General features: G+C 43.0%; 1 protein-coding gene across 5 annotated transcripts in view; it reads left to right on the top strand.

Annotated features, from left to right (window-relative positions):
* WWP2 (WW domain containing E3 ubiquitin protein ligase 2) overlaps positions 1-12,632 on the top strand; it is a 168,838-nt gene that overhangs the window by 104,087 nt on the left and 52,119 nt on the right. For all 5 annotated transcript variants that reach the window (XM_045818627.1, XM_045818623.1, XM_045818624.1 and 2 more), the window contains exon 7: positions 11,031-11,158. In XM_045818627.1, coding sequence (XP_045674583.1) covers positions 11,031-11,158 — 128 coding nt within the window. The remainder of the gene's footprint in view (positions 1-11,030; positions 11,159-12,632) is intronic.

Below are 12,632 nucleotides of genomic sequence, written 5' to 3'. Positions count from 1 at the left end.
TTGATTCACACAAAGATATGAATGTACCACATAACAACAGGATGTAGTATTAAATTGGACAGTCAAGAGAGGTGTTGTTAAGAAGGTGACATTTAAGCAAAGATTTGAAGGTGAGGGATTTAGCCATGAGGTATCTGGGGGAATGGCTGTTAAAATGGGCTAAGATGGGAGCATGCCTTTGGAGTTGAAGGAATAGTAGGGAGGCCTGTTTGGCTGGAGTGGAGGGAGGGATGGGAAAGTAGGAGATGAGGGTGGTAATATGTAGGGCCAGATTGTATCTGTAAATTTCTGTTTTATGTATTTCAAGGTTATTTTATTGGTTCTACAATGCAAATTTGAGATATGTCTTATGGGCAAATTGAACTTTTTATCCCTGTTCATGATCCCCTTCTTTTTTTTTTTAGTGTTTTTTCTCTTAACATTTATTTGGTCTGAGCAATAGAAAAAAATGACCTATAACAACATGGGAGATGCTCAAAGGCATTATGCTAAGTGCAAGAAGTCAGACACATAAGGCTACATTTTGTGTGATTCCATTTATATGACATTCTGGAAAAGGCAAAATTATAGGGACAGAAATCCAATCAGCAGTTGCTGGGAACTGAGGGAAATAATTAACTGCAAAAGAGTACTGAGAAATATTTGGGGCAGTGGAAATGTTCTATGTCTTGATTGTGGTGGTGGTAGCATGATTGTATACATTTGTTAAAACTCATTAAACTGCACCATTAAAAAGGGTGATTTTGCTGTATGTCAATTATACCTGAATTTTAGAAATCATTCTTAAAAAATCTGTTTTGACATTAGCATAGCTACCTCAACTTTAATTTGTTTTGTATATGCTTGGCATATTTTTTCCCCATCCATTTAGTTTCAACCTTTTTGGTCCTTGTATTTTAGATGGTGTTGCTTGCAGCAGCATTTAACTGGATCTTTAAGAAACCAATATGATAATTTCTGTCTTTACACCATCATGGTTAGTCCATTTATGTTCTTTGTGATTTTTGATACCTTTGGAGCTGTCCTCATCCGCTTGTCTTGTGTTCTTTGTTTCTCATCTCCAGGCTGACTCTCTGTGTTAAGCCTGTGTTTGGCCTGCCTCTTCTCTGTCTTGATGAGCTGAAGTTTCTTTGGCTCGCTGTTTGTTTGATAATAGAGTGTAAAATTCTGCATCTAATGGTGTAAAGAGAACAAGAGTTATACACTGGCTGCTGTATGAAGATTTTCTGTTTTGCTTCATTCCTAGTTTTATAGCATGTCTATGTGCTGGGTCTACATATAAAAAATTTTAAGTGATATTAGTGAAAACCTAGAGTAGAGTATGGTGTGAATAACTGTTATAATGTGATGGAGAAGGGGAGATTAGGGCCAGGTTGGTTTTGATCTTTTGTGGGTATGTTTTTAGTTTTACCTTAAAAGGTTAAAGGTTAAAAAAAGCTTTATTTGAAACCAATTTATACCACCTAGAAAAGAATAATGAGTTGAGGAGTTACTTCTTTTCTCTTCCATTTACTTTTTTGAGGGTTGGGTATGGGGGAGTAGTGCTGAGTTCTCAAACACCACTTCAAAGGCACCTGCGCCTTAGTCATCTTTGTGTCCCCAGCAGGGCCTAGAACAGTTCCTCACTGCACATAGCAGCAGCTCAATAAATATTTGTTGAGATGAAAGAGCCTTGTGTTGATGCTCCTCATTTGCCAGACCTTCCGGGCAGGTTTACACTCCATGGGACCCCTCCTCTAGAGAAACGATGGTCTCAGGGGCCCAGGGAGTAGGGAGACTTTTTATGAGGACTGCCTGGTGCTTTCCAAGGCTCAGCCTAACCACGGAGAACATGGTGGGTTCCCACTGCCCATTCGGTCTCTCCTGTTTCATCTGGTTTTATCTTCATGATGGATATTTCCACATTGAGCTCTTTTCATGGACGGTTCTTTTCAAATCTGTGCAACTTTTAAGGTAAACACTGGACTTAGAGGTAAGCTGTCGTGTAACTGCATCTTGTTTGAAAAAGAATGAGTCAAGTCTGTGTACCTGAATTCTACCAGAAAAGAGTGTTACCCCCTAAGAAGAGCAATATCTTACTCATAGGTAGTTGTTCCAATTCCCAAGTGATTGTTGAGTTTTAGAAATGTGTCTCGTACAGGACGTTTGGATCACAGAAAGGCTGTCCCTGTGAGATCAGCACCAATTCTATACGGCAAGGCCCCGACTGTATAAGGCCCTCCAGGAGAGTGAGGTTGGGCTATCAGCAAGAATCAATAGGCTGAGGCTATTACCTAACCATACATTTGAGAGTTAATATCCTCTGGGGAAATTGACATTTATTTGTATGAAAGGATATATTAGTTTTCTGATGATGTGTAACAAATCGCCACAAACTTAGGGCTTAAAACACCATTAATTAGCTCATAGTTCTATAGGTCAGATGTCTGGCACTGTGTGGCCAGCTGGATTGTCTACTTAGGGTCTCACGAGGCCAAAATCAGGGTGATGGCAGGGCTGCTTGCTCATCTGAAAACTCTAAGGAAGAATTTGCTTCAAAGCTCATTCAGGTGATTAGCTGGATTTAGTTACTTGTGGTTGTGGGACTGAGGTCCCCTGCCCTTGCTGACTGTCAGGGCCTCTCTTAGTTCCTTAAGGCCACCCACATTTTTTCTCATGTGCCCCCTCAATCTTCAAGCCAGAAAGATGTGTCAAATCTCCCTCTTGCTTCAGATTTTTCTGATTTTCTCTTTTGCCCTCTACATTTGACATCTGCTGGAGAAAGCCTCTGCTTTTAAGAGATTATGTAATTAGATCAGGCTTGCCTGGATGATCTCCCTTTCTTGAGGTCAGTGGTGCCATAGAACGTAACTTAACATGACATGACATAACATAATGTAACATAATCAAGTGTGTAGCGTTTTGTCACATTCACTGGTTTTAGGTACTAGGGTAGAGTATCTTTGGGAGGAGGTAAGAAATTCTGCCCACCACGGAAGATCTCTCTCTTAATTCCCATGTTTAATCACTTGCCTAGTCTCTACTATTGGAGGGCACTTGCAAATTACAGCTAGAACAGAAACAACACAAAACCCATTTGGTTGGATTTGGAGAGCGGCTTGCAATTTTAGTATTGAGCACATGGGAACAAAATGAGTCTAGTAAAAATTTTATTTATTTTTATTTCTAGGCCCTGTTACTAGAGAATGTTTTCACATGATGCTTAGGGCTCATCTTTTTGGAAGACAGCATAGCATCTCTGACACCTGCCAATGGCTGGTAGATCAGAGATTCCATCCTGTGGCATGGATTTCATTCTTTAAAGGGTTCGAGGGAGATGGGATGGAGTGATTGGATTGTAAGGAACATAGGAGGTACTAGAGATTGAGGTCCAAAAGTGCTTTTGAACTTGATTCCTTGCTTCTTTTATTCATTCAGGAAATATTTTTATATGCCTATTAGAGGGCCAGGCACATACTGGGTGCTGGTTCTATGAAGGTACACAAAACAGGCATGGTCCTTGCCCTCATGGACCTTACTTGAGACAAACATTAAACCAATACACAAAACAAATGAACAATTAGAAATAGAATTGCTATAAAGGGAAAGATTGGAATACTGTGTGAGAAGATGCATGAGAATTGACTGTAACCTGGGAAATAAGGGACATCTAGACCATGTTTTGGTTGAGGAGCCAGCTGGGTGAAGAGTCCAGACAAGGGTATGCCATGAGAGTGGATCAGCAAGGGCTCTGGTTTTCCTCAGGAGGAGTTTGGAGGGATGTCTTGAGGAATATCCATGGAACATTTTTTTTTTTGGAGCTTATCTCTCTCCTGTCTTTAGGATTTGCTGTGTCAGAATACTTAGAAATAACGTCGCAATATACTATCATCCCCTGTACCTGTCCTAATATCTGTCATCCTCAGGACTTCAGGGTCCCCTGTAGTCCTTCCTGGCCTGGGGCTGCAGCACAGGGATGCTCTGAGCTGGCCCAGGTTCAAACGAGATGTGATGCCAGTAGGAAGGAGTTTGGAGATATATTTCTGCCCACCTGTATAAACTGGAGCCCCACGCAGATTCTAGCTACTAAGTCAGAGGAGGTTGATGGCCCATGGCGCTGTCTCAGAAGCTGTGCTGGCCTCCTATGCCCTTGTACCATCTCAGGCTATAGGACAAATAAATCATGGGCTGCCGTCTGTGTTCAGGGAACCTCTAGTCATCAACTGCTGCACCCAGGACAATGGCGCAGAATGTGACAGTGAGCACTTCCCACGAACTTCGGCTCTCTTTGAAGTTTGTCTGGGAGGCTGCTTGAGCATTTGTTTCTTTTCTTTTTTCTTTTTTTTGGAGGGAGAATGGGGGAGGACAATTGGCATCTTTACTTAATTGCCCCTTTAAACCCATGAATGTGATATATCATTCCATTTATTAAGGTGACTTTTATCTTTTTTTTTTGCTTAAGTTTATTTTTTATAGACTGAACATTTATATAATGCCATAATGAATGTAAATAGTAAAAATAACTTTAATCCTAGATTCCAAAACAAATTTGATCATTCTTTTCGAGTAAGCCCAATATGCAACCTGGAATTAGATTAGATAAGTCAAATTTTATTGTATATTCTCTCTTTAAAATGAATTTTTAGTCTCAAAGCTGCCACCATTGAGAGGACTGCTCTGCACTCCAGGCTGGGCAAAAGTAAATCATTTGTCTTTCTGTAAGGGAGAACGGACTTGGCAGCAGCTTTATTTTTACCTTTCCTGTCATTTCTGAGGCTGGCAGCTAGAGGTAGGGTGGGGAATGGAGCCGTAAATTACCCTTGGAATGACTAGAATGGTCCCATTTTAACTCAAAATTGCTCCTTTCCCTTTTCACCTCTCCTTTTTATCCCCCTCCTTATTTTATTTTATTTTTTTATAATCTGCTTTTGAATGAGAAGGAAGAATTGAGGAGGGTATAAGTGGGAGTAGGTTTGCTTATTGATGCCTCTCTGAATGGTGGAAATTATTTCTTTTCCCATCACCGCTTCCCATTTCTTCGCCATGCTTCTATTTTAAGTGCCTGTTTTTTTGCTGGTTCTGTCTTGCTGGAAACTGGCCCAGCCTCACTCAGTTTTGTTTCCATGCTGCTATTAAAAGACAATGCCCAGTTAAGAGGACTCAGAGGAGGGGCGGGAGCCTCCCTTTGGGGTCTAGTCATCCAGGCAAATATCCCTGCATTGGAATGTGAGAAGAGTTTTAAGTTTGATAGGCTATTTTAACTTTATGCACCTTTTTTTTTTAATGGAGGAAAACACACTATTACTTGGTATACCCTGAAACTTTTCTTTTGCTGAGCTTGAAGACTATCAGAGCCTAATTGAGGTCAAAGAACCTCCCTTTCGTATCCTCGATCTCCTTTACCAAGATGTAAACAGATGCTCGTCACCGGGAACTGGTCAGCCGTGGATTCTTGACATTTGGGAGAGATGTGTCCCCAGTTTGTGAAGAATCCTAATATTATTAATGCATAGTGTTTCTGGAGTCCTGAATATTGCCTAAAGTACATTTTCGTGAAGGTGCTTGTTATCTGTTATTTTTTAAAGCATATTCTACCACCATAACTTACCTGCCTTTTACAGCCTTGGTTCATTTGTTGAACTCTTTTGTGGTGGCTGAAATCCACAAATTGCTTTTTAGAATTAAGTTAGATTTATTGAGGTATAATTTACATACAGTAAAATTCACCTTTTGCAGTGTACAGTTTGGAGAGTTTTGACAAAAGCATATAGTCTGGTAACCACCACCATACTCAAGACACAGAAAATCTTAGCTCCCCCAGAAGTTTCCTTGCTCCCTTTTGTAGCCAACCCCTCCTTTTAACCCTAGCCACCAGGAAACACCGATCTGTTTTCTTTTCCTGCAGTTTTGCCTCTTCCTACATGTGGAAAAAATGGAACGATTTATATACTACACAGCTTTTTGTGTCATTCTTCTTCCCTTTAGCATAATGAATGCATTTGTGATTCATCTATGTTGTTGTGTGTATCAGTAGTTTGTTCCTTTTGTTTGCAAAATAATATTCCACTGTTTGGGTACACCACAGTCTGTGTGTTCATTCACCATGTGAAGGACTTTGGGTTGTTTAAAGTTTTGGAAATGGTGAGTAAAATCACTATAAACATTTGCCTATAGGTTTTATGTAAACATATGTTTTCATTTCTCTTGGGTAAATACCAAGAAATAGGATTGCTAGTTTATATGCTAAGTGTATGTTTAGTTTTATAAAAAACTGTGAGCTGTTTTTACAAAGTGATTGCACCCTGCTGCATTCCTTTTGGCAGTGTTTGAGAGTTCCAGTTTCTTTGCCTCCTTGTCAGCACTCGTTACTGTCAGTTTTCCCCTTCTTTGTCCATTCTGGTAGGTGTGTAATTGTATATCACTGTGGTTTTAGTTTGCATTTCCCTAATGGTTAATGATGTTGAACATCTTTCATGTGCTTATTTGCCATTTGTAGATCTTTTCTGAAGTATCTGTTAAAATCTTCTGATTACTTTTTTATATTGGTTTGTTGTTTTTGTATTACTGAGTTTTGAGGGTTTTAAAAATATATTTTAGATATAAGTTCTTTATTGTGTATGCATTTTACAATTTTTTTTCCCAGACTATGAATTTTTTTGAGTGTCCTTGGAAGAGCAGGAGTTTTGACCTTTAATAAGCTACCAACTATTTTTTAAAATCAATTTTCACATAAAGAGTATGATAGACTTAAGCCCTGGCTGGCGTAGCTCAGTGGATTAGTGCGGGCTGCGAACCAACGCATCGCAGGTTCGATTCTCAGTCAGGGCACATGCCTGGGTTGCAGGCCACAGGCCCCAGCAACTGCACACTGATGTTTCTCTCTCTCTCTCTCTTTCTCCCTCCCGTCTCTAAAAATAAATAAATAAAATCTTAAAAAAAAAAAGAGTATGATAGACTGGCTGATCTCAAATTCTGAGTCACCACCACAGTTTGAATTTCACTTTTTAACTTAGCGGGAAATTTTGTGTCTGGCTTGTGAGCCATCACTTTTTTTGGCTCTTCATTTTCACTAATGTTACCAATGCTAGGACTGACTTCCTTTTTTTAACTAAACAAAGTTTGTTGGTTGAATTATTCCACATAAAGTATTGCATATGTGACAATGGTCAACAAAGCTGCAGTGGGGTGACCATGCCAGGTTGTCATTCCAGGCTCACTCGTTAGCCAAGTGGCTCCCACACACCAGCATTGCAGGGTGTGATGCAAATTCGTGTCTGAGCAAAATTACAAGTTACTGCATTTTTACTACTATGTAAGCTCCTTGAGGTCAGGGACTGTTTCTGTTTTGTTGCTAGACCAAGATCTGGGCCTAGTGCTGAGAGAATAGTGAGAATGGAATTCAGTGGCCTTCGTGAAGGGTCACGTGAGATGTGCCAAGGTATCCAAGGCTCTGGCTGTCAGGGTCAGCTGCGGACTGAGGCCAACACTGTGAATGTTAAAACTTGCATGTCAAGGGACAGTCTGGATCCTGGTCCTGGAAACCTTACCTGCATCAAATCGGCTCTGAGGAGCTTGGAGAGAAAACCTTGGGCCCTGGCCTTGATGGTGATGCCTAGGGAGGCCTCAGTCTCTTAGGGAGGAACTTAGGTAAGAACATGCCAGCATTAGAAGTGCCTGCTGCAAAGAGAGCTGAGAGTCTGTATTGAGATGACTTGAAAGCATTTGTAGAGTTTCACTGTTCTACCTTCTTCCAACTGCCCTGGGGCTGCATAACTTCCCCCAACCCCTCACTCTCCACACGGTGGAGGGATGGGGCCAAGGTTGAAGTCACTGGCAGAGCTGAAGCCAGGCTGTCTGTGGTGGAGCCCAGTTCATCCCCACCCCATCGCCCCACTTTTGTCCTGATACTATTTTGGCTTATGGTGTGTGGTTTCAGCATTTGGGCCAGCTTTTAATCACGACACAATCCCATCTTTTGAGGGTTGGGTGAGTTCTCCAAGAGAGGAAACTGCCAAAGAGAATGTTTTTCTCAAATGCTGAGGCCTTCTCTTCCTTATGAGAATCTTATTTTAAAGGTAGTTCAAGAGGAAAAGTGGAAGCTCCAGATTTGGGACAAAGGAAGAGTCCGGGGGGAGGGTGCGTGCATGCATGTGTGTGCGTGCATGTGTGTGCGTGCGTGTGTGTGTGTGTGTGTGTGTGGTGGTGGTGGTGGTGGTGGTGGTGGTGAGGGGAGCGGGGGTGGCAGTGGGCCACAGGCAGGGAGGCGGCAGTTCATGCAAAGTGGTCCCAGCTGCCCCTGGTTTATGGGCTAATCCCGGCTCTACTCCAGCCTGTCATTCAGGGTGAGCTGCTGTCATTAGTGGTTAAACATTTCTGAAAGTATTCTCTCTCAACTCTGACCGCACACCCTTTCGGGGAAGAGAGGGAGGAGCCAGGAGAGTAATGGAACCCACCCTGTTGTCATGCCCAGCTGCTCTGCCGGGGGACACAGAGCCTGGCAACTGGACATAATCACGGGCTCGTCAGAGCCTCAGGAGTGACAGCACTGATGCTGCATTTTCCATGCTGCCCACTTGGCCTGTTGCTCCTTCAGGGACACAGCCCTCCGCCGTGGACGGAGAGTACCAAATCAGAGAGGCTATTTTGTCCTTTTAAGGGGATTCTTGGCTGAAGCAAACCTTCCATTAACCAATTTTATCTCTCTCAAGCTCTCTGCCCTCAACACACAGACACATTCACTAGCGGCTAAAGCCTGAGCTTCCCTTTGGAACTCGTCTGCACCCGTTCAGCTTTCGATGAGGAGTTGCGGTAAAAGGCTTAATACTAACATTTCTTCCCATGAAGTGGGGACTTTGAAATATTTTTCTTGACTGAGGTGTGGTTGACAGCTTTTGATTTATGGAATTAGCTCAGGGAAAAATAAGATGGAAAAAGAGAGTCCAAATTAAATCTTTATTTCCATAGCTCAGCTGTGCCCTCTCTAATCCATTTTTAACTGCCACACAGTTTTTAGGTAAGAAGGACTCCAGGGTTTGTTAGGTTTCTTCTTCTTCCCCCTCCTACTCCCTCTTCCTTTTTCTTCTTCCTCTTCTTCCTCTCTCTCTCTCTCTCTCTCTCTGGGTTGTGTGGGCACCCCCAAAAAACATTTTTTTAAACTTAATGAAGAACACTAGAAAAATTTAGAAAAGCACCAAAGGAAAAGCTAAAGGTATCTGCATTTTCAACACCGAAAGGTAATCACTCTGAACACTTTGGCTTATTGCCCATCTTGTTGGAAAAATTTGTTCCTTGTGCTAGAGGTGGTAGTTGGTGGAGGCACTTCTTCCTCTAGGGACCTTCCAGTTTGTTGTGCTGCAGGCTTGTCCCTACACCCAGGGCTTGAGTCCAACCAGCAGAAGTGTTGTGGCAGGGACAGCGCCTCCCAGTGGGGGGAACTTTCTGTTAGAGCTCTTCATCTCTCCACTGGCTGAGCGATTAGTGAAAGAACCACCAGGGACGGACTCACCTAAAGTCTGGGCCTCCGACCCCAGGCTGCAACCAGAGAGCTTGGTATGTTGACCTTAAAGTACCTGAATTTGAGTCTTTTCTCTTTCTTTAAAAAAAATTATTTGATAGGGGAAGAAAGGGAGAAAGAGGGAAAGAGACATGGATGTGTGAGGGAAACACTGATTGGTTGCCTTTTGCATGCCCCCAACCTAGGGACCTCGCTGGCAACCCCGGCATGTGCCCTGACTGGGAATCAAACCTATGACCTTTCAGTTCACAGACTGGCATTCAACCCACAGAGCAACACCATCCAGGGTTTGAGTCTTTTCTTGATTGCTTACTCTCTACTGGACTTTTTTGTGTCTGTTTTCTGGTCTGCAATATGGGCATTATATAATAGGCTACTTCTAGGGTTGCCATGTTAAATGAGATAATATTTGTAAAGTGCACAACACACCACAACTGGACATAATCCTGGATTTGTGCATAATCATGGGTACCTGAAATGTAATATTGCAGCTCAATGCACAGGATATACTTCCATGGTCATTGTTATTACTTTTATTGTTAATAGTATTCTCACTGCTCCATGTCACATAGTTTAGATTGTTCTCTGGACCTTTATACCTCTGCCTGGAGAGGGGTGGTCTTTTCTTTCCTGGATACTGTTGATTTATTTTTTTAAATTAATTAATTTTTTTTCTATCACCATTTATTCCCCCCATACCCTCTTCTATCTCCACCCACACCCTCCTCTCCACAGTTACCATCCTCGGATACTCTTTAAATCATCTCACTGTTGTGAAGTATTATATAATGACTAAGTGGCAGAATAATCTCCTTTGACAAAACTGCTGAACTGAAAGGCGTGGAAGCTTAGGCACTGTCACTGAGGAATGAAGTTGTCACAATAGGATCATGAGAACACTTCCTGCCTCGTATTCTCTGAAGATGTCAGATAGGTTCGCCGTTGTCAGGTCCCACTGCTACCCTTGTGATCTGACCCCTTTCCGCATTGTCTCTCGTTTGCTTGGATGGGTTGTGGGGTCATCTTTTCTAGATGAGCTATGTCCATGTATGCACTAGCTGAAGTTGTGTAATGTCCCCTGATTTCTGTTCCGAGGGAAGCATCTTTCTAACTATAGAGAAAATGGATTTGGATAAGTTCCGGGCTTTGCGTAACAGGAGAAATATGTCATCTGTACTCTGTCAAGTAGTCCATTGATTCTTGTTTATTTCTTATATTCGAGCCCAATAAAAATAATGTGATGGTCTCAGGATATTTTGCCAGTTATTTCAGATGTGGGAGCAATTTACTCTGGATTTGTTTACTTCAAGTGGAAAAGTTTACCCAAAGTTGCCTTCTGGGCTTTTACCAAGAAGGATGCTTACCTGGGTCTCTCTCTTCGGAGCCAGTGTCTGCTAAGTCAAAGACTACGGGGGCTGTTGAAGGTCTTGCTTCCAATAACTAATGAGGGAGGGAATATAGTTACTTAGGTGGGTTATCCCTCTTTTTTTTTTCCACAGTGATTTATATCTGTCTGCTTTATACTTTGAACCCCCAGGACGCACAGACATTCAGGTGGTTCAGCCAGAACAACCACAGCAACCAGCGAGCGAAGCCCTGGTACTAGCAACCGGCACCGCCAGCCCATCAAGAACCCGAGCCACAGTGGCTTGGCCAATGGCACAGGTGAGTGACAGCCCGGAATGCCAGCCCAGACTGAATCACAGGCCTCTAACCTGTTTTCACATGGAGTCGGGATTCTGTCTGTGTCAGAATGTAGGGTGAGTGGGACAAGACTCTGATATTAAGATGAATTTGAATCCATCCGTTTTTCCATTGACCCATCTTCCTTTATCTCTGGCATACTCTGTATAGCTGTGGTTCATTTCCACAGGACTCTTCTAAAGTATTCCTTTGCACAGAAATAAAAAATACTGATCTTTATAGTCATTGTCTTATCAACACTGGATTTTATTGGGAGAGGATATCTTACTTATACATGACACATTTTTTTTTCTTTCCTTAATTTAAGGAGTGATCAGATTTAGGGAGAAAGAAAACCAAGTCTAGTTGCTAGGAGCCGAGTGGAGAAAATGGCAGCGCTGTTGGTGGGTGGGATGCCAACCAGGGGCAGGGCCGCACCGTCAGTGGGGGTTCCAGGGAGGGTGTTTGTGCCACTGGAGGAGAGACAGCCCGCTACATCGACATAGACTGGCTCTGCACTGGGCTCGGCTTCCTTGTAAGGGGGAAAGGAGGGACTTACTTCAAAACAATTCATTTTTTGTAATGCTTTCCTTCTGTCTCATCAGGTCAGGGGTGTATTGAAATGGAAAAAGAAAAAAAAAGCTTCATTTTTCTAAGTGTGTTAAACTGTCAGATCTTTAGTGATTGCTGGTCATTTGGTATTTTTGTCTTAATTTGGGACAGTTGGGAAGGAACATGGATGTAACTTTGATAAACTTGTCAGTGTTTCACTATGATTGTGACACACACCTGAAATAGTTTTGTAGATGATTGTGATTGGAGAGGTGTGACATGAAGGATGGGTGATCCGGAGCAGCATAACTTCTTCACGTGAGTGTTGTCATGGCCTTGTTAATGCCCTTCGTGTGACCGCCTTGAGTAGGAGAAATCCACTGGGGTTACTTTTCAGTGACTCAGTTCCCTGGCAGCACTGTACGAGGGCTGCAGCGCCCTCTGATGGCTCGTGGTGCTTAGCTGTGCTGTTGCCTGCGATGGACTGCGGGGTGGAGTGGCCTGTGTCCTGCAAGGCTCACTGAGCGTGTGGGGCCTGACTTTCTCCCCGGAGCTGGGGAACTGCCTGAAGGAATTGGGTTAACCAGCTCAGCCTAAGCCCCGAGGACTAGGATGAGCTGGAGGAGCTGTCTCTGCCCTCCTGGCACTGCCATGCCACCCCGTGTCCGAATGCTGGAACCATCCAGTCAGAGTGTGGCTGTTCCTGCCTGTGTGAAAGGGACGGCAAGGTGGTGGCGTGGGCCGTGTTACAGAAAATCCTGTGAAGCTCTGGAATTCCAGTATACATGCTTCCCTTAGAAAAATAAGTCACTCGTCGGGGAGGGCCAGTGTTTACAAACTGGGAAGGGGAACTGGCCCTTTGGAACCAACCATTTCCTGGAGCCTGGGCCATACACCAACCGCT

The sequence above is a fragment of the Phyllostomus hastatus genome, unplaced genomic scaffold (genome assembly GCF_019186645.2).
Source record: "Phyllostomus hastatus isolate PE091 unplaced genomic scaffold, TTU_PhHast_1.1 phas_scaffold_345, whole genome shotgun sequence".
NCBI lineage: Eukaryota > Metazoa > Chordata > Mammalia > Chiroptera > Phyllostomidae > Phyllostomus > Phyllostomus hastatus.
The sequence above is the reverse complement of the archived record's forward strand: the minus strand, read 5'-3'. Positions and strand labels throughout refer to the sequence as shown.